The sequence below is a fragment of the Centroberyx gerrardi genome, chromosome 24 (assembly GCF_048128805.1).
Source record: "Centroberyx gerrardi isolate f3 chromosome 24, fCenGer3.hap1.cur.20231027, whole genome shotgun sequence".
NCBI lineage: Eukaryota > Metazoa > Chordata > Actinopteri > Beryciformes > Berycidae > Centroberyx > Centroberyx gerrardi.
Genome location: NC_136020.1, coordinates 22,196,586 through 22,218,575, shown reverse-complemented (window position 1 = coordinate 22,218,575; position 21,990 = coordinate 22,196,586). Strand labels below are relative to the sequence as shown.

At 43.5% G+C, this 21,990-nt stretch overlaps 1 protein-coding gene across 1 annotated transcript in view; it reads right to left on the bottom strand.

Moving 5' to 3' along the window:
* Positions 1 to 7,311: 7,311 nt before the first annotated feature.
* The window catches only part of ano2b (anoctamin 2b), a 99,334-nt gene continuing 84,655 nt past the window's right edge, over positions 7,312 to 21,990 (bottom strand). The window contains exons 25-26 of the mRNA XM_071904120.2: positions 9,928 to 10,033; positions 7,312 to 7,689 (exon numbers count right to left, since the gene is read on the bottom strand). Of these exons, the coding sequence (XP_071760221.2) occupies positions 7,312 to 7,689; positions 9,928 to 10,033 (484 nt within the window). The remainder of the gene's footprint in view (positions 7,690 to 9,927; positions 10,034 to 21,990) is intronic.

The following is a 21,990-nucleotide window of genomic DNA, read 5'->3' as shown; positions in this document are numbered from 1 at the left end:
GCTGCACTAAGCCTCAGGAAATCCAAATATTTATGTGATTTTGGTGCCTGAACGCAGCGCTTGTGAAATGACCAGACTATAGGTTATGATATACACTGACTGTCAAGCCCTACGCCCACTTAATCCTCTTTGGGAACACACACACACACACTTATGAACACACACCCAGCAGATCATGACAGACAGAACAGATGGATGCAGAAAAAAGGCAGAAACGCCTCCTTGTGTCCTCCATGATGTGTTTGACAGAAGGTCTAATGGCTGAAGTACGATGCCAAAACAAACGCAGACGGATAAAGATCCTGAAGGTTTACTTGCTGACTGAGGACGCACTGGATGAGGACCTGGCTGATGAGAATGAACAGAAAGCCACAAGGTGAATTGTGAGAATCAGGAGCAGCGCTACTCCATCCCTACATTACCAGCAGGTCACTCAGGTCTTCTGACCAGGGCTTACTGGTCGTCCCTCGCTCTAGGCTCAAAACAAAAGGTGATCGAGCCTTTGAAATTGTGGCACCTAAACTGTGGAACGCTCTTCCACTGGACTTAAGATCTGCGGTCTCTGTTGACACTTTTAAAAAGCAGCTGAAGACTCATCTGCTCAGACTGGCCTTTGTCTAGCCTCTTGTGTCTGTATTTCTGTGTGTTTTTATGTCCTTTGTTTTTATGTTTTATTGTTTCTTACTATTTGATGGTCTTATTTTAACTATTTTACTCCTGTGAAGCACTTTGTGACTTTGTTCTGTGAAAGGTGCTATATAAATAAACTTTACTTACTTACTTACTTACTACTTACAGTCTGTGGTTCAGAGCCGGTTTGAACAGCTGGAAAGATGAACAGCTGTGCGTCTTAATTCGCTGTGAAGCAAATGTTAAATGTTAAACTGTGAAGATGCTTCTCTTTTCACTTTCATGAGAAGATCATTCTTTCCAAGACAACTTGGGAAGAACGTCCATAAGGGCACGAGTACAGAGTATTGAGATTCAGTTAGCTTAGCTGCTATAGCGTGTCAGCTGCAGTGTCTTAGCTAACTGCTAGCTAGCTACTTTTTTTCATATTCCTAGATTAGCTACCGTTACTTTTAGCTAACTGCATGCACAGCAAAACAATCCCATCCTTTGCTGTCTGTATTTTTTAACTGTATGAAGTGTCCTCCGTTATTTAGCTAGCTAGCTAACATTAACCCGATTCTCTCTACAATATTGATGCAGCCAAAACCAGGTAATTTTGTTATCTTCACTTCAATCTTTACATTTCACATCTTTACATTTCTTTACATTTATTCAATTCAATTTAATCAATTTTCTTTTTACTTCCGCTTTCAGCCCATAATGCTAACAAAAATGTGGCTACCAGACTACTGAGCTAACACGCTATATCCAAGCACTAGTTAGTTTGGTCCTGGCAGAGTTAGCTCCTCACTGGGGGGAACGCCACTGCGCTCGGTGATGATGTCATAACTAATAACGAATCACTGGCTCCAACAGGCATCAACATCGAGACCGCCGGAGGCTTGGCAAAATTAGGATTAGGGAAATTGTGTTGCACAGAGAACCATTACTGAAAATGTGCTGTAATACCAGATATAAATGTTTTTATGATGATGCTGAACCAGAGGCACGCTTCAAAAATGATCTGATACTTATCCTCTAACAGCAAGAGGCTGTAGGTGGGATGTTGGCCAAAGCCAAGGAAATAAAATACACACACACACACACACACACACACAACTCTCCAACCCCCTGCTGTGTAGTAACCCCAGTCCATTTGTCCATAAGGAGGTTTAGCCTGCTGATGTTATGATTGCATGTCAACTTGGCTCCATACTAGACACAGAAAACCACCAGATGTTAAGCCTATATGTTCCATTACAGCGCACACACACACACACACACAAGCATCTAGATTAACATGTATAACACACACACACACAGGAGCTGCCACACTGTCAGGTTCCCTCTGACTCCACAGTGTTTAGACTCTGCCAGCTCTCATTTCATTTAAAAAGAAAGACTGCAGAAAACAGATTGATCACCAGCAGGCCCAAATGGAATAATTATTTCATTTTCTGTGCTGTTCTTGGCTGAAATTTGACTGAAAATGTATGAATTCTGTTGGAACGATTTTTCTTGTTCCTTAAAGTGTTGAACTACCAGCATTTAAAAAACATGAAAACATGACTGTGTGTGTAAGAAATCGTTGAATCAAATTGTTGAATTCAGTCCTATCCACAAAATATACTGCTCTCTTTTTATGAGAATGTCTAATCATTAAATGTTGCTTCAGTTCAATCAGCAAACATACTGTAGGCTACATACCTTGCAGAAAATGACTCAAAACCTTTTCCATATCCGCTGGTACATTTGGCATAGAAATGATCCACCAAGAAGCTCTTATCTTAATAGACTTTAAACTTGTGTAACTGCTGTAAACACCCAAAACACCACAGTAAGAGGGGGTCCAATATGGCTGCAGCCCTTTTTCAAATCTACAGACAGGAAGTGATGTCAGGGTTGCGTTCAGGGCGATCCCAAAAGTTGCCCTTTCAATCATTCAATGTTGCCTTGCTTATCTGCAAACATACAGTACAAACCTCAAAGAAAATGACTCAAAACCTTTTCCAAATCAGTAGGGTTTGCTGGTAAATTTGGCATACATCTACCAAAATGAAGCTTTAATATTAATAGAATTTCTTCTTCATCTTCTTCTTCTTCTTGTCTTTTAACGGCAGTTGGCGACCAACATCATAGGTGCAGTACCGCCACCTTCTGCATCCTGCTTGAGTAATAAAATCAAAGAAAATTCTGCAGCATGCGCCACTTGATGAATTCATTATTGTCTTCATTGTAAACTCCTGAATTCCCACCTCTCTGAATCCTTCTTTCATTTGTTGTTAATTTAAACTTTTGTAAGTGCTTTACACCAATCCAAAATACCAAAATAAGAGCTCCAATACGGCAGCACACTGGTTTCAAATCTACAGACAGGAAATGATGTCAGGGTTGCATTCAGGGAAACTCAGAAACATGGGAAACATCCAAATGCTTTTGTATCGCCACAAAACTGACAATTCTGAGTAGATATGTTGGTTTTTTTTGTCTTGTGTTATCCTTTCTTTTGTTTTTATGTTGAATCTCCCCGACCCCCCCCCCCCCCCCCCCAAAAAAAAAGCAGAAAAGAGGCGTTAATATTGTATTTGTACCTTATTTCATACATTTGTCAACATACTTTCAATTCTACAGATCTAAAATCTTTTCTCCTCTCCATTGTACTCATTTGAACCTTTTGGTACCTACAAATGAAAAACTACACAACATCTGTAAAGTATACAACGTGACATACACTCATTTACTTAAGAGATTAGTGATTTTCACAGTACATCATATGACAAAAAAAGCATGTCCAGTCTTTCACATATTGCTTTTGCCATAGCTTCTACTTAACCAGTGGTATCTTATCATTTGCTCTAAAACTATCAGGCAGACCGGGTCAGAGAGCATCTGCAATCTTTTCCTAAACATTTTTGAAAACTCCAAGTTCCCAGCTGTCTTGACGCCTCTATGAACAGCAGCCTGGACTAGGAGACTTGTGCCTCTGTGGCCACTGAATGACCGAGGTGCATAAAGATGACAAGCTGCAGGTGTGATGTCATTTCCAGTTTGGACAGAGAAAAACTACCTCAAGTTTTGAGTGTCTAGTTGGGGGGGAAAAGGGAAACTTGACACAAAACTTGTATTATGTGTTTTCAGACATATCCATTGCTGTTGGAGCATTGCATCATGGGATGAAGCAGTAGGATGGGGAGTGCTGTCAAACCAGGCGGCGGCCATCTTTATGCACCGGATCCATCGGCCGCATCAGATACAGATTTCAGTCTCTTTCACCCTGGGTTTAGAGGAGCCTACGAGTAGAGAAGCCTACGAGAGGATAAAGGTACCTGAGATAATGAGAAACATGATATACAGTTACTGTTTCATTAAAAAAAATAATATCGAAGACCCTGCATGTAGGATTTTCTCAATATGTTGCTGTTAAATGAGTTGCAATGCTACATTCAAGCAAAACCTGCTTCAACTTTTCTTTCAGTCCAATCTGGCAGCTGGTTCAGTTCCTCATGAAAAACCCCATGGTCAACTGCGATTGATTGATTGATTGATTGATTGATTGGTAAATCAGAAAGTGAAGGGGAAATATTGTACATTGTCTGTTACTTTCTGCAATTTTTATTTGTTATGAGGCTGAAAAAGAAGTCAAACTAAAATAAATAATAGACAGATAGATGAGACAAAAGCAAACAGTTCACACAAAATGTCAGAAGTAGATCATAATTCATTTAACAATCACACATTGAGAAAATCCTACAGTTTGCGCAGGGTAAGGATCAGTTAAGGACAATCATTTCTCTTCTTGAACGACGAGAGAGTGAGTGGGTTGTGCTCCCAGCACCAAATATACCAACTCCAAATATACCAATACCACAACTTCCTTGTTCCAAAGTCCATGTGAATGCACTTAAAATGAGCAGTTTCTGTCTCTGAGGGTGCGTTACGTCAGCTGAAACATCCTTTTAGGCAGGATGCAGCTCTTCAGGGGCCGGATCGACTAAAGATTTGCGCCAGTGCAAATCAAATTGCGGGCGCAAAAAAAAAAAAAAAACCTGATCTACTGAGACAGCGCACAGGGGATTTGTGGGCTTTCCAAGGCTGAGGTGCAAAATAAAAGGAGGTAATTATGTAAATTGGCAGCGGATGTGATTTATCAAGAGCTAGTCCGTTATCATCTGTTGATTGCGCTATATTTGGGGAAAGTATGTCTTATTATTTTGCGCACAGGATGACTCCGTGTCTGGAACCGTCTCCAAGATCAAGAGGACAGTCATCTGCAAACATGCGAATCCCTGTTACAATTACAATTAGGTTTAAACGAGTACGTTGACTTCAAATGCTCCATTTAAGCCTCATTGGCAGAGTAGCAGAAAGTGTGCTCAATATGCAGACTATTTCCAAAATACAGTCACACGCTCTTCTCTCAATTTGCTGACGCTCATTATGAACCAATGTCTCAGCGACTCTGCCTTGATGAAAACAATGCTTTTTTTGTGGCAAGCATTTTGGGTCTCTCTTCATATCATGTCATGTGTTTTTTTACCTTTTCTAAATCGTGCTTCTGGTGCCAACATTCACTTTATTTGTTATGTCGTTCCAGAGTGTCTTTTTATGCGGCCGAAGTTAGCAGATCTGGGCCATAATTACCGTATTTCCTCTAATAGTGGCCTGTAGTCAATTAAAAGTCGGGTCTCCGATAATGGCCGGGGCCGTCGTCGACACGAACAAATAAAGGCCGGCCTCAAATACAGGCCGGGGAAAAAACAAAGGAAACAAGACTAGGTCAAAACCAGTATATGGCTGGACCGTGTCCGTCTCCTCTCTCCGCCGCTGTCCTCTCCACCGCGCCCACGGCCCGCATTGATCCTCCCGATCCGAGCCCCGGACTCCCGCCGAAATCTCGGTCGGATCACCGGGAACACATCGGCGCCCAGGTTCAGTTAGCTTCAGTTAGATTCAGTTAGCTTCAGCTTACATGCAAACAACGGTAGATACCGGTAAACTCCTGGTGCCTGTTTGTAACTGTAGTTTGTAGTAACGTACAAGTGCCACAAGACGGCTCGGCCGGCGGAAGTCTCTGGAGCGTGCCGTCGTCGATTACCGTAATTATCGTAATGCATTGCAGTAACAAAAAAACGTCTACCTAACGTACCCCAACAGAAGCAGATCAGAAAACAAGGAGGCTTCGTACTAAAATATGAGCAAATATACTTATCAAACAGAGGGAATTAGAAATAAAGGCCTGTCTCTAATATAAGCCTGCTTCCAATAAAGGCCTGGTACCCTCTGCAGTTGAGGTAAATAAAGGCCCGGGCCAATATTAGAGGAAATACGGTAAGTAAGAGGAATCTTGCTCTATTCCATGTTGTTAGGTAATGAACCTGCAGGAATGTCTGGTGTATACTCTGGCATGAATAAAGAAGGAATGCTGATGAAGTAATTGTAAAAAGCAATGGACATACTGTAATCCCCTGCTCACTCCCATTCACAGTTGACAGAAGAGCCGGCTGTCTGTTAGCAGTCTCACCATTTTACAGTCTGTTGACAGCAGATGAAGTAGAAGTCCACTTGGCTAACATGGTGACAGACCGACAACAACACAGAGTAGATGTTTAGATTTGGTCCACAGACGATCTACAGCTAGTTTGGACTGCAATCTATGAGTGGCATACAAGAGTGTAGCCTATTGGCATGTTGGTTTTTTCATCCAATTTTTTTTTTTAGCTTTGCCTCGCCTCCTTGTGTGAGTCCATCCATCCAATAAGTAGGGCTGGGTGTAGAGAAACAGTAACAGTAATGAGTGGAGTGCTGATTTACAGCATACATTTACATTTTGAGGCATGAAAGTGAAGAAAAAGATTCAAAGTGCATATCTGCATATCAGGTTTTCTAGTAAATAATGAGTAATTCTATGGAGAAAAATCTGTTGACTGTATTCCAAGTATAAATGACGCCCAGAAAATGGTTTGTGCTTTCAACATGTACTAAAAGGTATTGAAAATGTAGAATTTTACAGCCGCTACCAAATAAAATAAAATACATAAATACCATAAGTACATAAAGAAGAGAAGGTCTGACGGTACCCAGCCCTACTCATGAGTGACAGCGGGGTCAAAGCACGATCCATCCATCCATGTCGATTTATTGTTCATCAGTGAATCTGTCCATTTGTCCTTTTTGGAATCCCTGTCTTCCTATTGGTCCACGGACTTCCCCACTCATTCCTCCGATGTTCCGCCTACGATTGTAATTATTGCTTGTCTACGCTATGAAGCTAGTCTGCCTCAGTTAAATCAGTACCAAAAAGTATAAATGATAACACTTTAACAGGTGAACAGTCGGCGCGAATAGGAACCACACACACACACACACACACACACACACACACACACACACACAGCCTGGTTGGGACGTTGCCCATTCAACCACACTGAGACAAATGAATCCAACTTGAATGTTCCAAGGTAAGCCGAGGTGTTTTAGTCACGGCACTACTCACACACACACACACACACACACACACACAAGAAGACGCACAGAAAACACACACACATACGCACACAGGCACGCACACACACACATTGACAAAGTCACCCTACACAAAATGTCCTCCGGTCAGCTGAAGCGCCCCCTACTGGAGTGTGTGTGTGTGTGTGTGTGTGTGTGTGTTTATGGCTTGTGTGTGTTTGTGTGTGTGTGGACGAATCACACCGCCGTGTGCCTCGACGTCTCCTTCCCGTTCCGGGGCGATGTGGGAATCTGCCGGCTGAACTGGCTGAAGCTGGCGGCCCGGCACCTCGCCCTCGGCCCGCCCCCCTCCCCGTGGGCGAGGCCGGGGGGCAGAGTGCTGCAGCGGGCCGGGTCCGGGACGTCCCGGCCCGGGCGGAGCGGGAGCGGCTGGGCGTCCGGGTGGAGGGTGGCGTCCTTGGCGAAGAGGCTCTGGATCAGCTGGAATTTCTCCTTCTCTTCCCGGAGGAAGACGTCGACCAGGATCGTCTTCTCGCGCTTCAGCTGCTCCACGATGGTTTTGGGAACGTCGGGAATCACCCAGGCCACCAGCAGGCTGAGGAACATCACCAGGTTCTGGAGAGAGGGAGGAGGAGGGAGGGATGGAGGGAGGAGAGGGAAGGATGCAGAACGGATTAGAATGAGAGAGATGGATAGATGTAGATAGGTAGAGATGATGGGGAGTAAAGAGGGATGAGGAGGACGATGGATGAGGAGAGATGGAGGAACGAGTGAGGAGAGATGGAGGAGAAAGGGACGGATGGAGGAAATGGGTTGTTGAAATGATGGGTGGATTTGGACGAGAGATGGAGGAAGATTAGGGAGGAAAATGGAGGAATGAAGGTAGAAGAAAGGGGAGCAAGAAAGGGAGGAATGGAGTGATGAATGAAAGGAAAGATGAATAAGTGAGGAGAGATGGAGGAGAAAGGAATAGATAGAGGAAATGGGTTGTTGGTATTAATGAAGGTATGGAAGAAAGGGCAGACCACATCTGGCTCCATCATGGAGGAACACTGGAGAACCGGCTGAGGACAGATGATGGATAAACAAGCAGCTAGAAGCAGAGAGCAGCTGATCAGCTTGTTGTGGTGTGGCTGTAGATCATTCAGTAACGTTCTCAGTAAAAGTGAATAGTGTGATAAGGTGGATTTGGTTACTGTGACACAGTAAACTGTCTTGTCTTTAGCCCTAGTCTCTACTCCAAAACACTCTGAGTTGTAGCTTGAGAAGAGTCAGCTCAGTTAACCTGAACAAACTGTTAGCTAGCTAACTAGCCGGCAAACACACTGATGTTAATGTGAACATGCTAACGCTAGCCGCTACTAGCTACGTTAGCTAGTGTGCTAATCAGATGTGTTAACAACAAGACAGTGATGTTAGCTGACCAGATACTATGGTTAGCTAGCTAACAAGCTGACATTATCTAAACACTAAATCAATCAGATGGATCAGTGATGAAATGATCAGTTCAGTCAGAAACAGACAGAAAGTAAACATGACTATTAAAGTTGAGACAGACAAGTTGTACATTTAGAAACACAATCAGCTGTTCACAGAGCTGAGGACCTCCAACATGGCCGCCAGAGGGTGCGTTACATCACCTGTAAGCTCTCTATAGGTAGATGTTACTCATATGGAGTGATATTTACAGAGGCAGCCCTTGTAAAGCTCCCAGTTTGTATTGCATGCTTGCTGGACTGATGCTGCTCTTTGGCTCCGTCCCCAAGAGGTTTGTTCTCTTTTCAGTCATCACATGTTACATGGAAAGTTCTAGTAACTTGAGAGACGTAAGAGTTTCAGTTCAACAGCTGTAAAACATGATAGTTGCAGGATGAAAGCCGGTAGAGGAACGTCTCCACTGGCTCTGGTGTTAAAAGACATTTGGTCGACACATGTTAGTGCTGCACACACACACACACAAACACACACACACACACACACACACAGACAGACAGACGGAAAAACTGTTTAGCAAATGAGTTGATCGCTAACTGACTGAGACATCTGGTAATGTTCCCAATCATGATGAGAGTACAGCCAGATCCGGCTAATGAGGAATGACTGGCCCACACACACACACACACACACACACACACACACACACACACACACACACACATACTTTCTCTGTTTGTTTTTTTCTGATTCATCGCACTCTCAATTCAGTTCGATTCAAAGAAGCTTTCTGGGCAAACAGCATTGCCAAAGCGGACTGCAGTCCATGGCGATAATCAGCCTGCTAACTGGTGACTTGTGGTAAAAACATTTAGCTCTGATGAATAAGTACTCTCTCTCTCTCTCTCTCTCTCTCTCTCTCTCTCTCTCTCTCTCTCTCTCTCTCTCTCTCTCTCTCTCACACACACAAAAACAGTAAGGATCCTATCAGGATATTATCAGGTACAATGTCAACATAAGAATAACATAACATAAGAAAAGCAAATTTGGGTCAATTGAAAACTCCTAAAACTGTTTAATATAGGGCTCAGTGGAATAAGTTGCCAATTGATATCTGTTAGCTAACACTAAAGTGTCTTTTTAAGAAAAGGTTGAAACACCACTTAAATTAACTGTGTTTTTAACTGTATTGCAGCTTAATTGAAGCACTGGAAAAATGGTGAACATTTGTATGCGCATGATAATTGTCTAATTCCTATTTGCAAAAAAATCTTGTTGATTCTTTTTGTATTGTTTCTTTCGTTCCTCTTGTTTCCTTTTGAGTCGGTGCTGTATGTCTGGAGCCCATGAAGACTAGCTGGTGGTATTTAGCATCGGCTTAACGGCTCCAAATGTACAATAAAGTGAACAGACCGGTACCTGGAACAGAATGACGAAGGCCAGTCTAGCAGCCAGGACACACCAGTACTGTTTGGAGAACTGGTAGGCTTCTGCAGACCAGGGGGGTTCTCTGTAGTCCTTATACCTGGAGGGACACACACACACACACACACACACACACACACACATACAAGGCAGTTATGGAAACACAACGTCTGATTCTCTGATTTCTCTTTTTTACGCTTGGCAGAAGGGGAATCATCTCCATGTGCTTAGAAACTGTAGGTTTTTCATTAGGTCCTTGTTCAGCTGCCATGTCTGAAATGCTGATGGACCGTATACGTTACTGTTTCTGCAGCTAGTTTTCACTGCAGTTGCACTGGAATATTTTCCATTTTTCCAAACCCTGACGAAGACTTTTGTGTCTTCGTCTTCCTTGTTAAAAAACAGAGTTAACGAGGTAAAGAGTGTGCGGTGTGGAGAAGAAATTGATAAAAATAAGCTGAGAGAGGATGGAGCGTAGAATTAATTTGACAGTAATATAGAGAAAACTCAACATGATTTACCTTTAAAGTATTAATCTGCAACATTTTCATCTAAATAAATGTCCGGTTTGTTATTTGCTATCACCGATATAACACAATAATGATATCCAGTTGATGAAAGCTTTTCCACTGTCTGTTCTAAACAGCCGGTGTCTGGTCGCTCTTTCCTGGGAAAATAGTTTCCGGTTGTTTGGAATAAACAGAAGAAGAACTGAATAGTTAGCATGAGCAGCGATAGCCACCATGACTGAACAGACAGAGACAAGCATTTTGAACATTTATTGTACATTATTGTACAATATACTTGCATTTGTGACCTCTCACAGAGATTAATAGCCTATGTAATCCAATCTAGAAATAACAGAATGAAATGGAGTATGAAATGTAAAAAAAGCACTTCAAATATCAAATAGGACCTTACCAAAGTAGTTTGTTTGTTTACCATGGTAGTTTCCATTTCCATTTTCCATTAACTAAGAAAAAATCTGTTTCTATACCAGATAAGCAAGCATTCAGTCAGTGTCAATATTTCTAGATTATGTCACTTGGTTTATACAAAATAGCTAGTAAATAGCTAGTACAGCTACAAGTTTGCTGATGTGGCGAGCGGTTAGAAAGGGGAAGGTCTCGCACCAAGTGGACTGAAATTTGGAAGCGTATTTCTTCTTCTTGGGACCTGTTTCATCCATTTTCAGCAGCAAACTGAGCGGAGCGGAGCTTGAGCGAGCGCAGTGACGAGTGACGCACGTCAGGCAGGGTCGTTTGCTCATGCTCACCTCTGCCTCTGGGTCGGTTTGCCAGGTACCACGACACATATCCCACACAGAAACTGAGAAACACCCATTTGATTTGTATCATTATGAAATCGGGAGATTAACCGGAGAAATTACCAATCGGGAGCACAGCGGGAGAAAGGGTTAAAAATAGGGAGACTCCCGCAAAAATCGGGAGTGTTGGCAGGTATGCGCCCTCTAGAGGCCATCTCATGAAGCGACATCTCACTAAGTGTTACCTGACTGACTGACTGCCTGCCTGACCTGAATTTGCCTTGTGATGCCCTCGGCTGCGCTGTGGGAAAAAGAGAATCTCAAAATGCATCAACAGAAAATCCAAGCTCCGCCCACACTGTTTGATTGACAGGTGATCTGTGGGTAGAGCAGCGCAGAAACTGAATTGAAACAAACCGGTGGATTGCCCACTTCGAGTTGGGAATGAGTCCTTACCCCAAGTGAGGGAGTTCAAGTATCTCGGGGTCTTGTTCTCGAGTGAGGGGACCACGGAGCGGGAGATGGGCCGGACAGTCGGAGCAGCGGGAGCGGTACTGCGTTCGCTTCACCGCACCGTTGTGACGAAAAGAGAGCTGAGCCAGAAGGCAAAGCTCTCCATCTACCGGGCAATCTTCATCCCAACCCTCACCTATGGTCATGAACTATGGGTCATGACCGAAAGGACAAGATCACGGATATAAGCGGCCGAAATGGGTTTCCTCAGGAGGGTGGCTGGCATCTCCCTTAGGGATAAGGTGAGAAGCTCGGTCACCCGTGAGGGACTCAGAGTAGAGCCGCTGCTCCTTCGCATAGAAAGCAGCCAGTTGAGGTGGTTCGGGCATCTCGTAAGGATGCCTCCTGCTCGCCTCCCCAGGGAGGTTTTCCAGGCAGGTCCAGCTGGGACGAGGCCACGGGGCAGACCGAGGACCAGGTGGAGGGATTACATCTCCACGCTGGCCTGGGAACGCCTTGGGATCCCCCAGTCAGAGCTGGTTAATGTGGCCAGGGAAAGGGAAGTGTGGGGCCGCCTGCTGGAACTGCTGCCTCCGCGACCCGACCTCGGATAAGCGGTTGGAAATGGATGGATGGATGGATGATTTATCATCACATCTTCATTAAAACACGCTGCTCCTCTAGTCATCGTGGGACCCGACAGAGTGTAATAAACTTTAATGGGATTCCTTTCCTTGTGTTTTCTTTGTAGTAAACACTCTGCTTTTATTGTGCCGGCCAAACAAACAGCAGAAAACTGAAACCACATGTCGAGCCGCCTGATGAGCGTCTTAAAATGAGGACAGGGAGTGAAGGAGGGAGATGAGAGAAAGAAAGAAAGGCAGGAAGAGACGAGAGGCAGAAAAAATGAGAATAAGAATGAAACAGAGAAAGATAGAGAGAGAAAAGGGAGGCGAGGAATGAGAGAAACAACCAAAATAAGGGAGAGAAAAAGAGAGAGTGGAGGATGTGTGTTGTTTGCGTCAGATAAAACACGACCGCATGAGAGTTTGTTTGGCTGGGCAGGTTGAGGATGTGTTCCCATCCGGTCCAACACACACACACACACACACACACACACACACACACACACACACACACACACACACACACACACACCATGAAACAGCTGTACGTCTGTTTTTGTCATCATCACATCATAGAGACGTTGAACTCCAAAACTCCGGCCCAAGTTTCAAGGAAGTGGGGGATCCAACACACACTAATGCAAATTTAACGCTAATAAAAGCAAATATTATCGAGCCAATCATCTCGGTTGTCATGTGTAAAATTAGGTTATCACATATAGATTTGATCCCATTTTGGGGTTTTACGCTTCATGTCAATTAAACAATCTATTGGCCCAGAATCCTCTCTGCTGGCGAGCTGCTGCCTCGGTCCGGCCAGCTGAGTCATGAATGAGTCTTGTGTTAAATCCATTAGTGCTAATAGGTGCAGCTGACTGCAGGCTTGGCGCTGCTGTTACATAAGCCGACTGCAGAGAAGGACACGCAGAATAAAACATGACAGGGAGCTGTAACCCGTGGCGATAGTAAAAACTCAGGCGCCCGAGCTGCTGATGCTTCAGATCGCTCGCCAACAAAGAGGCGACAAAGCCGGAGAGTCAAATGACTCGCATCCAGTCGCATTCGGGTCGTTTGAGGCAGTAATTACAGTGATGTTTAATCACCGCATAACGCATTTATGTTGCCGCAGACTGTGCAGAGATCGAGATGAGACTGATCAAGTATGGTTATTGATTAGTAATCCAAAGTAGATTTTGAACTTTGATTGGTTGGTTAGAGCTGCATTAGGCAAGATTTGTATGTAAAAATCCACTTAACAGCCTAAAAGTGGGGCTGAAACAGACAAAAGAGGCCAATCCCCTCCTAATTAAGATGCTATAGATTCTCTCTATTTGCCCAAATGAAATTGAGGCATCGTTATGGTAACTGGCGGGAAATCTTCTCCGCACAGGAAGTGACGAATCAAAACTACAATCGAAAAAATCAAAACGAAATCCAGGCTGTCTCCTGAACAGCAGCAGAGAAAGACAACATTAGATCTTTAACTCTCTCGTCTCTTTGGTTTCTTTGGTATAAAGCATCACAGACGCTTCGCTGACCTCACTGCACAGGGTTTCTGGGTAGTGAAGTTCAAACGGTTTTCAAACAGTTTCCTCTCACTTACCAACATGTGAAGTTAGTGCAGCTTCAAATGTTCCCACACAAAAATGGGACAAAAAAAATGAGCAAAACGATATTTGTTTTAGGTTACATGTGCATAAATAACGCAGAATTACAGCAAATCCAATGCATGCAACATAACATTTATTTCTATTTTTTTATTATACTCATTTTCAGTTTGTATCTTAAAGTATCTTAAACTATTTTGAGTCTGTTTTATTCTTACCTTGTATGCAATTATCAATTAATTTTATTCTTGTCTTCTTTTAATTGTAAAGCGCTTTGTAACTGTATTTTGAAAGTACCCAAGTTTATTACATTATTATTATTATTATTATATAATGTATCTAGAATTAAATGACATAGTGGAAACAGATTCTCTTATTTGAAATGAATGAATAACTATCAGACGGTAACGCGTGATCGAGGGGGAAAATCACAGGAACACAAATTCTGTTTTTAGGTGGATCTTTTTTTTTTTAAAGGCTGAACTGGACACTTTCCCAATCAGCAGGTCCAGGCTCAGCTGCAGCTCTCCACACCACGGGACGGAAAGCTCTGTTCGTTTATTTGAAGTATAACCAAATCAAATTTGAAGTGTCCCAAAGAGATTATGCAACAACAAGCTTTAAAACCCAAACAGAGCGGGAGGAGCCTGACGAACCGAGAGGAGCTGGAACAGAATCACCGCTGGCAACAAAATGCCAAACGGAGTCCAGGAGGAGAGAAGAGAGTCTGGGGGGGAAATCCAGAGTGTGTGTGTGTGTGTGTGTGTGTGTGTGTGTGTGGTGAGGATCCAACCAAACATCTGTAAATGGGAGAAACCCACTTAAAAAAAAAAACTTCAATTTGTCATTTCTAATGTTTCCAGTGAAAAGAATCTAGTTTGAACTCTGACCTCTCTCCTGTTAGAATCACATGACATCACAAAAGATCACAGCTAACAACGTTCTCTGTTCTAAAGAGGAACTCAGGAACTTTTACTCTGAGGATATTTTAAATCAGACACTTCTTACCTTTACTGAAGGAGATTTTTAACTGTAACAGTACTTCTACTTGAGTGGGATGTTTTAGTTCTCTGTCCACCGCTGATCGGCGCTCACCGTAGCGGCAGGAGGGACAGTTTCTGTGTTTTGGTAAAACCTGATGTGTGTTGGAAAGAACTGGAGGTTCCTGCACAAACCACCGCTGAAGGTTGTGATGGGCTGCAGTCTGCAGCTGTTACCTTTTAAACAGCGGTGAACGACGGTGGTTCCGATGTTACTTAGATGACAATGAAATAACGACCCGAGTTTGTCGACCGAGAAAAGTCGACCGCAGCTGAGCTTTTCACCGTTATCGACGGTCAGCAGAACAATCAGATTTCCTCACTTCCTTGTTTCTCGACCAATGTGATCTTGAACAGTTCTGCCTGAAGAGTATAAAACGGAGGAGAAATTGATTCCAGCCGTTCAAAGCTTCCCAGTTCTCTACAACTTTTGAAGAAGAAGAAAAGCTGGGGCTTTACACTTCATTGTCTCAGTTAAAAAATCTTAAAGCTCCATATTCTCCACTTCCCAGAGTTTTATTTTGTGTCTTGAGGTCCATTCAAAGCTGTGTGTGTGGTGTCATGAACCAAAAACACTCTCAATCCATTTCTCCACGTTCATTTTCCAGCATCTCTCTGAGCCTTACCAAGAACAGGCCGTTTCTGTCGCCGTGTCTTTAAGGCTCATTAATATTAACGACCCCTCTGTTCCGATTGGCTAACCGTTTCGAGAGCGAAACGTGAGACGCCGCGGCCCGGCGGCTACAGGTAGGGAAAACTCTCCGGTAATAAACGATGACGACCGCTCGACCGCTTTGAAAAAAACACTTTGTTAGTCTATTATTTCTTACAGAAATGATCATGAGCGAACCTTTGTGACGCCACAAAGTTACGGAAGTCCAAACGGCTCGTTTAGAGGCTCGCTTTTCTAATATGGATTGTGTGGATTTAGTTTTGATACTTTCACCATGTTTAGATAGACATCCAACTCCTTTATCATCACAGAGGAGAGGGGAGTCCTGCTTTACACCATATGGGACCTTTAAGCTTAAAAACTAGCACAATTCATTAGTGCAGGACTGGCCCAGGGTTAATATATTTTGGGTGGATGGGAATACCCATTCTATACATCTGAGTTCTGTGATCCCTTTTACAGTGTCAAGCTGATGGAGAGACTTCACCAAGCGGTTTCCTGCTGGATCCAGTCTCTTCTACATGGGAAAACATCAAGATGATTTTTCCCAAAGTGCATCACAGTGTTTAATGATAGATAAGCATTTGGATGCAGTCATTCACACATATAGGGAATATATAAGAACACAGCTGGACACTGTCACAGTCAACTCTTTGGTTTTCCAGTTGATGCTCATACATATTTCACATTTGAGAATACTGTCTGGCATTAAAATACGTCTCCAGTATACACACTGAAATCTGATTTTCCCTCGTCAAAATTGTCACACACGTCACTTCTTCTCATAATATTTACATCCTTTAAAGAGTAACTAAGATGTCACCTGTTGTACTCTTTAGAAGGTGACATCACCTGGCATCAAAGACCAGCCAATAGCAGATGGCCAGTTCAGTACCCTACTTACCATTAGGTGTCAGGCTTCACCACAGATTTGGGTTTGGGGTTTAGTTACTCTTTAATGTTGACAGCACACACCTCGTCTCACTTGTTTCCCATCCACCAGTATCCTGACAATCCATTTTTGTTAGTATGTTATTGTCCAAACTGCCTGCTGCCTGTTTGGTTTGCATTTGCTTCCTGGTTGGATCTAAATGCAAAAGTTTACCCAGTTACGTAGCTCCTACATGTGGATTGGAGACGTTTTTCATTTAAACTTGCGGCCAAATCCGTCCCTGGTTTGAGCGAATGGATTACGATCCGTCCTCAGTGCGTCTTGGGTGCGTTTACATCTGAATTTTTATGAGTTGAAGCGCTATTTGATTACAATCCGATCGCCCAAGACGCTCGTTAACAGCAGGTGGAAAGGGGGTCGATGACTTATCGGCCTCTACTGCGGCCGGGAAGTCAGTTTTTAAACCTCAGCAGCTGGACAAGTAATGTTTGAGTCAGATATATTCTGGTCATTTGATGCTCTGGGACAGTTAAAATCCTGAATTATTGTCCCTTTAATCACACAGTTGTGCTCATGGAGGCGAGGGGAGGCTGAAGAGTTAGAGAGGGAGTGAGTCTTGGCTTTATGTTACAGCACAAATGCGTTTCCTCAGACAGCTTTTGGGCTGCGTTCAGCCGCAGCAGCTATTTAAAGAGTCACGCTCTCTGCTAGGGACATAACTCTTATTTACAGAGCAAACCATATAGCGCTCCTTTCAAGGCAAGAGACAGTCGCCCTCCTGTTCATCCGGACATCAGAATTAACTGTCCTCTCAAACCGCTGAATGTGCGGAAGAGATAAACTGGGATTTATAGACAAAGATCTGCATTATCTTGCGCCGCAGCTATAGGCTCGACTTCCAGCCAACAGCAGGGGACATTAGTACATTCAGGACATTAAGTAGATAGAGTCAACGTCAATTAAATCAATAAGAATAAAACTGATAGCACTTATCTAAAAGTGTGCCTTGACATAAAGGCATAAAATCAAGGAATAGGAATAAGGAATTTCATTCTCGTAAATCCATTTTGATCTAAAGGCTTCTGCTTAAATGCTTGAAATGAGTTTCTTAGACAAATATAAATAGTGAAGTTGATCCTATGTATGAATTTCTTTCCAAAGCCTTTGCCTTTCCATTTCCTTTGTTTAACACTTTTTTGGTCGCTGCATAATTCCATTTGTGTTATTTCATACTTCTGATGTCTTTACTGTTATTCTAAAATGTGGGAAATAGTAAAAATAAAGAAAAATGTGGTGTCTTCAAACTTATGACTGGTGGTGTATAAAATGAGCTAGCAATTGGGAAATACATTCAAAAGAAAAAGAAGTATAAGCAACAAAGCAATGAAAAAGTTGGCAAAATCAAATTACTGTAAAGCGAGTCTACACAAGTGAGTTTTCAGAAGAGATTTAAAAGATGATACTGAATTATCTGGCCCATGTTCCTCAGGCCGGACGTTCAGATGGCTCAAACTCAAACACATTAGTCTTGAGTCTAGACTGCTGGACAGTCAGAAGCTTCAGGAATTTGGTTTATGTAAAATGCAGAGGGAAACATTTAGTGAAATTCAGTCTGAGCCGGCTCCTGTCTCACACTGTGTTCAAACTGTGGCGTGAGAGAAAAGCCTGACCAGTCGGCATGATGGGATGTCAAACCGTCCTCTTGTTGCCATGGTGATTTTGATAAACAAGAGGTTCAACTATTCCATGTGCAAAGACACAATAAACTAGAAATAACCGCCTCGTGGTGGTATGCCTCCGCCAATAAACTTTGTTTTATCATTGCAAGGACAGTCTTTATTTATTGAACATATATAATTAATGTGATTATTAGGTCAACTTAAAGGATTTTGGTGTCTGCAAAAGTAAGTGACAGGACTTCCACTTTTTGTAGAATGACCCATGATCGTTTTCTCAGCTACAGTGGCAAGCAAAACATTATGATGTCACAGTGAAGTTGAGCTTTGAACTTTTGGATATAAAATGTCATCACTTCATCATTTTATCCTGTTAGACGTTTGTGTGAAATTTTGTCATAATTAGCGTATGAATTCTTGAGTTATGGCCAAAAAACGTCGTTCGTGAGGTCACAGTGACCTTGACCTTTGACCTTTGACCACCAAATTCAAATCAGTTCATCCTTGAGCCCAAGTGGACGTTTGTGCCAAATTTGAAGAAATTCTCTCAAGGCGTTCCTGAGATATCGCGTTCACGAGAATGGGACGGACGAACGGACGGACTGAAATCCTTTACTGAAGTAAAAGTTGCAATACCACAATGTAAAAATACTCCATTTAAAGTAAAGTTCTGCATTCAAAAGTTTTACTTCAGTAAAAGTCTAATAGTATCAGCAGTAAAATGAACTGAAATATGAAAAGTAAAAGTCATCATTCTGTCAGAGAGTTAAATTATTGAAGCATGAACCTGTCAGAAGTATTTTAATGTTGTCGGTCTAACTGCTCCATATACTGTTGGGGAGTTTAAACTCTAACAATGCAACATATTTTATGAGCTTATCGTATGTTTTGTGTGTAAAACCTTATTCTGCAAAGTAACTAGTAACTCCAGCCGGCAGATAAATGTAGAGGAGGAAGAAGAACAAGATGTAGAGGAGGAAAAGTAGAAAGTCTCACAGGATGGAAACACTCTCCATACTTTCCAACTCTGGGAATAGTAAATCTTTGTGAACACCGTAGGAAATCCTCGAAGTGGTGCTGGGAAGGATCCAGATCTCCGTCAAATCACCGGACGAAAGCAAACGAAGAGACACAGCAGAACTCGCCTCTGCTGTGTCTTTCTTTTATAAAGTAAATCTTTTCCTTCCAGAAAGCTCTTGTTGACTCACGACTTCACGTCCACTGGAGGAGCAGACAGGAGGGACAGGTGGGACAGGTGGGACAGGTGGGACAGGTGGGACAGGAGGGACAGGTGGGACAGGAGGGACAGGAGGGACAGGTGGGACAGGAGGGACAGGTGGGACAGGAGGGACAGGAGGGACAGGAGGGACAGGAGGGACAGGTGGGACAGGAGGGACAGGAGGGACAGGTGGGACAGGTGGGACAGGAGGGACAGGAGGGACAGGTGGGACAGGAGGGACAGGAGGGACAGGTGGGACAGGAGGGACAGGAGGGGCAGGAGGGGCAGGAGGGACAGGAGGGACAGGTGGGACAGGTGGGACAGGTGGGACAGGAGGGACAGGTGGGACAGGAGGGACAGGAGGGACAGGTGGACAGGAGGGACAGGAGGGACAGGAGGGACAGGTGGGGCAGGAGGGACAGGAGGGACAGGTGGGACAGGAGGGACAGGTGGGACAGGAGGGGCAGGTGGGACAGGTGGGACAGGAGGGACAGGAGGGACAGGTGGGACAGGAGGGACAGGAGGGACAGGTGGACAGACAGGATGTGGCTGCATCACCGCTCTGTCTTCCCCACCGGAGCTGAAGACAGAAGTTTGGAAAATTCAACTTTTGTCGCCAAGTTGTTCCGCAGCGTTGGCAGAGATAACTGTCGGTCTCATGTTGACAACAATAAACATCCGGTTTTCCGTCTCCTGCGTGTAACACATACTGCCGCAGTGTGAAGGCAGCATAAGGCCATAAAACAAATTGCTGCTGTCCACTGAAAACCTTGTATCTCCAAAATGTCTTTTCAGGAATGAAGAGAAAAACAGGCTCGTTTTTTAGCTTGACAGCCATGCAGTTTTGACTTCGTCCAATGGAGTTTGAAAGGGTCACGTTTGCTAGCCTGGTAAGACCATCCTGATCACGCGTCCTCACATTCTGTTTCGCTCCACAGATCAGTCTGGACTTCCAGACGCCAACATCGATTTCTTGAAATTACAATGTAACCGGGCCAATCAGGGACTGTTCGTAGTTGATGACGTGAAATACAGGCCGCCGCTGGCAAAACAGTAATGGCGTCTCCCGAAGCAACGAGCGGTAACGTTAACGTTAGTAGAGTAAACACAGCCGTAAGTGCAGTTATTGCAGAAATAGACTCAATAACAACAATTAAACAAGAACAAGAGTATGCACTAGCGGAGTTTCTCGGCAGAAAAGACGTTTCTGCCGTTCTTCCGACTGGATTTGAATTTGGATTTGCTGATTGGCTGAAGGAGTTTGTCTGTCAAGCCAAGTACTCCCGCCCACTGAAATCGATGTGGGCGGCTAGAAGTCCAGACTGATCCGTGGAGCGAAACAGAATGTGAGGTCACGTGATCAGGATGGTCTTACCTGGCTACACGTTTGCGGCACCCCGGCCTCGATAGGTAAGACTGGCTCGAATTAGCAGGAACAAGACTTCCGGTTTGGCTGTTTAGCCTTCAAAATAAAAGCGCAAGGTTTTAAAATAGGTAGAAATACTGTTTTAAACCAATTACTTTGTATTTAATCGTCAAATTCAATAAGTGAGCACCCATATTAATGTTTGATGTCCACTTTACTCTCCGTTCTGTATTCTGCACAGTGTAATACATGCAGCTTTTATAGTAAAAATGGCACATTTTATGGTATTTTTCATTATTATTATGACATGAAACCATCACCATTCCTCCAGCTGCGTTGTTGTAGTCGCCTCCATGTTTGTTTTTACCGGTGATTGTCGTCACGTCTGCTTCCCGTTCCTCTCTTCTTCTATGTTTCGTTTTGGTGCGATATGATTTTTTTTTTTTGAAACACTGCCACCCTGTGTTCGGGATTTCAGCCACATGCTGCACACACATCAACGCAGAAGTATAAAAACTTCTTTCTTATGTACTTTACGTTCACGCTTTACGTTACGTTTACGCTACATTTTACTATAAAATGCACTTAAGATGAAATAAAAATATCTAATTTCTCATAATGTGATTAAAAAACGATGGAAAACGAGCTTTAAATGCACAGCAGCTGATGTGACTGATAGAGAAAAGTTATCTCCGTTATCTCCACTCAGATAAACTCACAGAGCTAAACAAACAAGTTGTCTTGAACGCTCACCAAGATCTTGACTGGCAGTATAGAAGTAATGGAGGGGAAGGGAGAAGTGTGTGTGTGTGTGTGTGTGGGTGTGTGGGTGTGTGTGTGTGGGTGTGGGTGTGTGTGTGTGTGTGTGTGTGTGTGTCAGCAGGGTCTCCTGGTGTCTGATTCCTTCTCCTTATACAGTCATGAGCGAGGAATGCTGTCTGTGAGAGTCTTTCTCTCTCTCTCTCCTCTCTCTCTCTTTTTGATCTATTCATCCTTTTACTCGCTCGCTCGATATTTTGCTTCCGCCTCCTCTCTCTCTCTCTCTCTCTCTCTCTTTCAGTCTCTCTATCACTTACAGTATATTTGCTTGTTCATCGTTTCTCTTTATATCCTTCCTTCCTTTCCTTTTCTCTGTGATATTGTCACTCTCTCTTTTTTTGGAAGCCACCTGCTCTCTCTCTCACCCACTCTCTCTCTATTTGTATCCTCACTCTCTCGCCCGCCTCTCTTCACCTCTC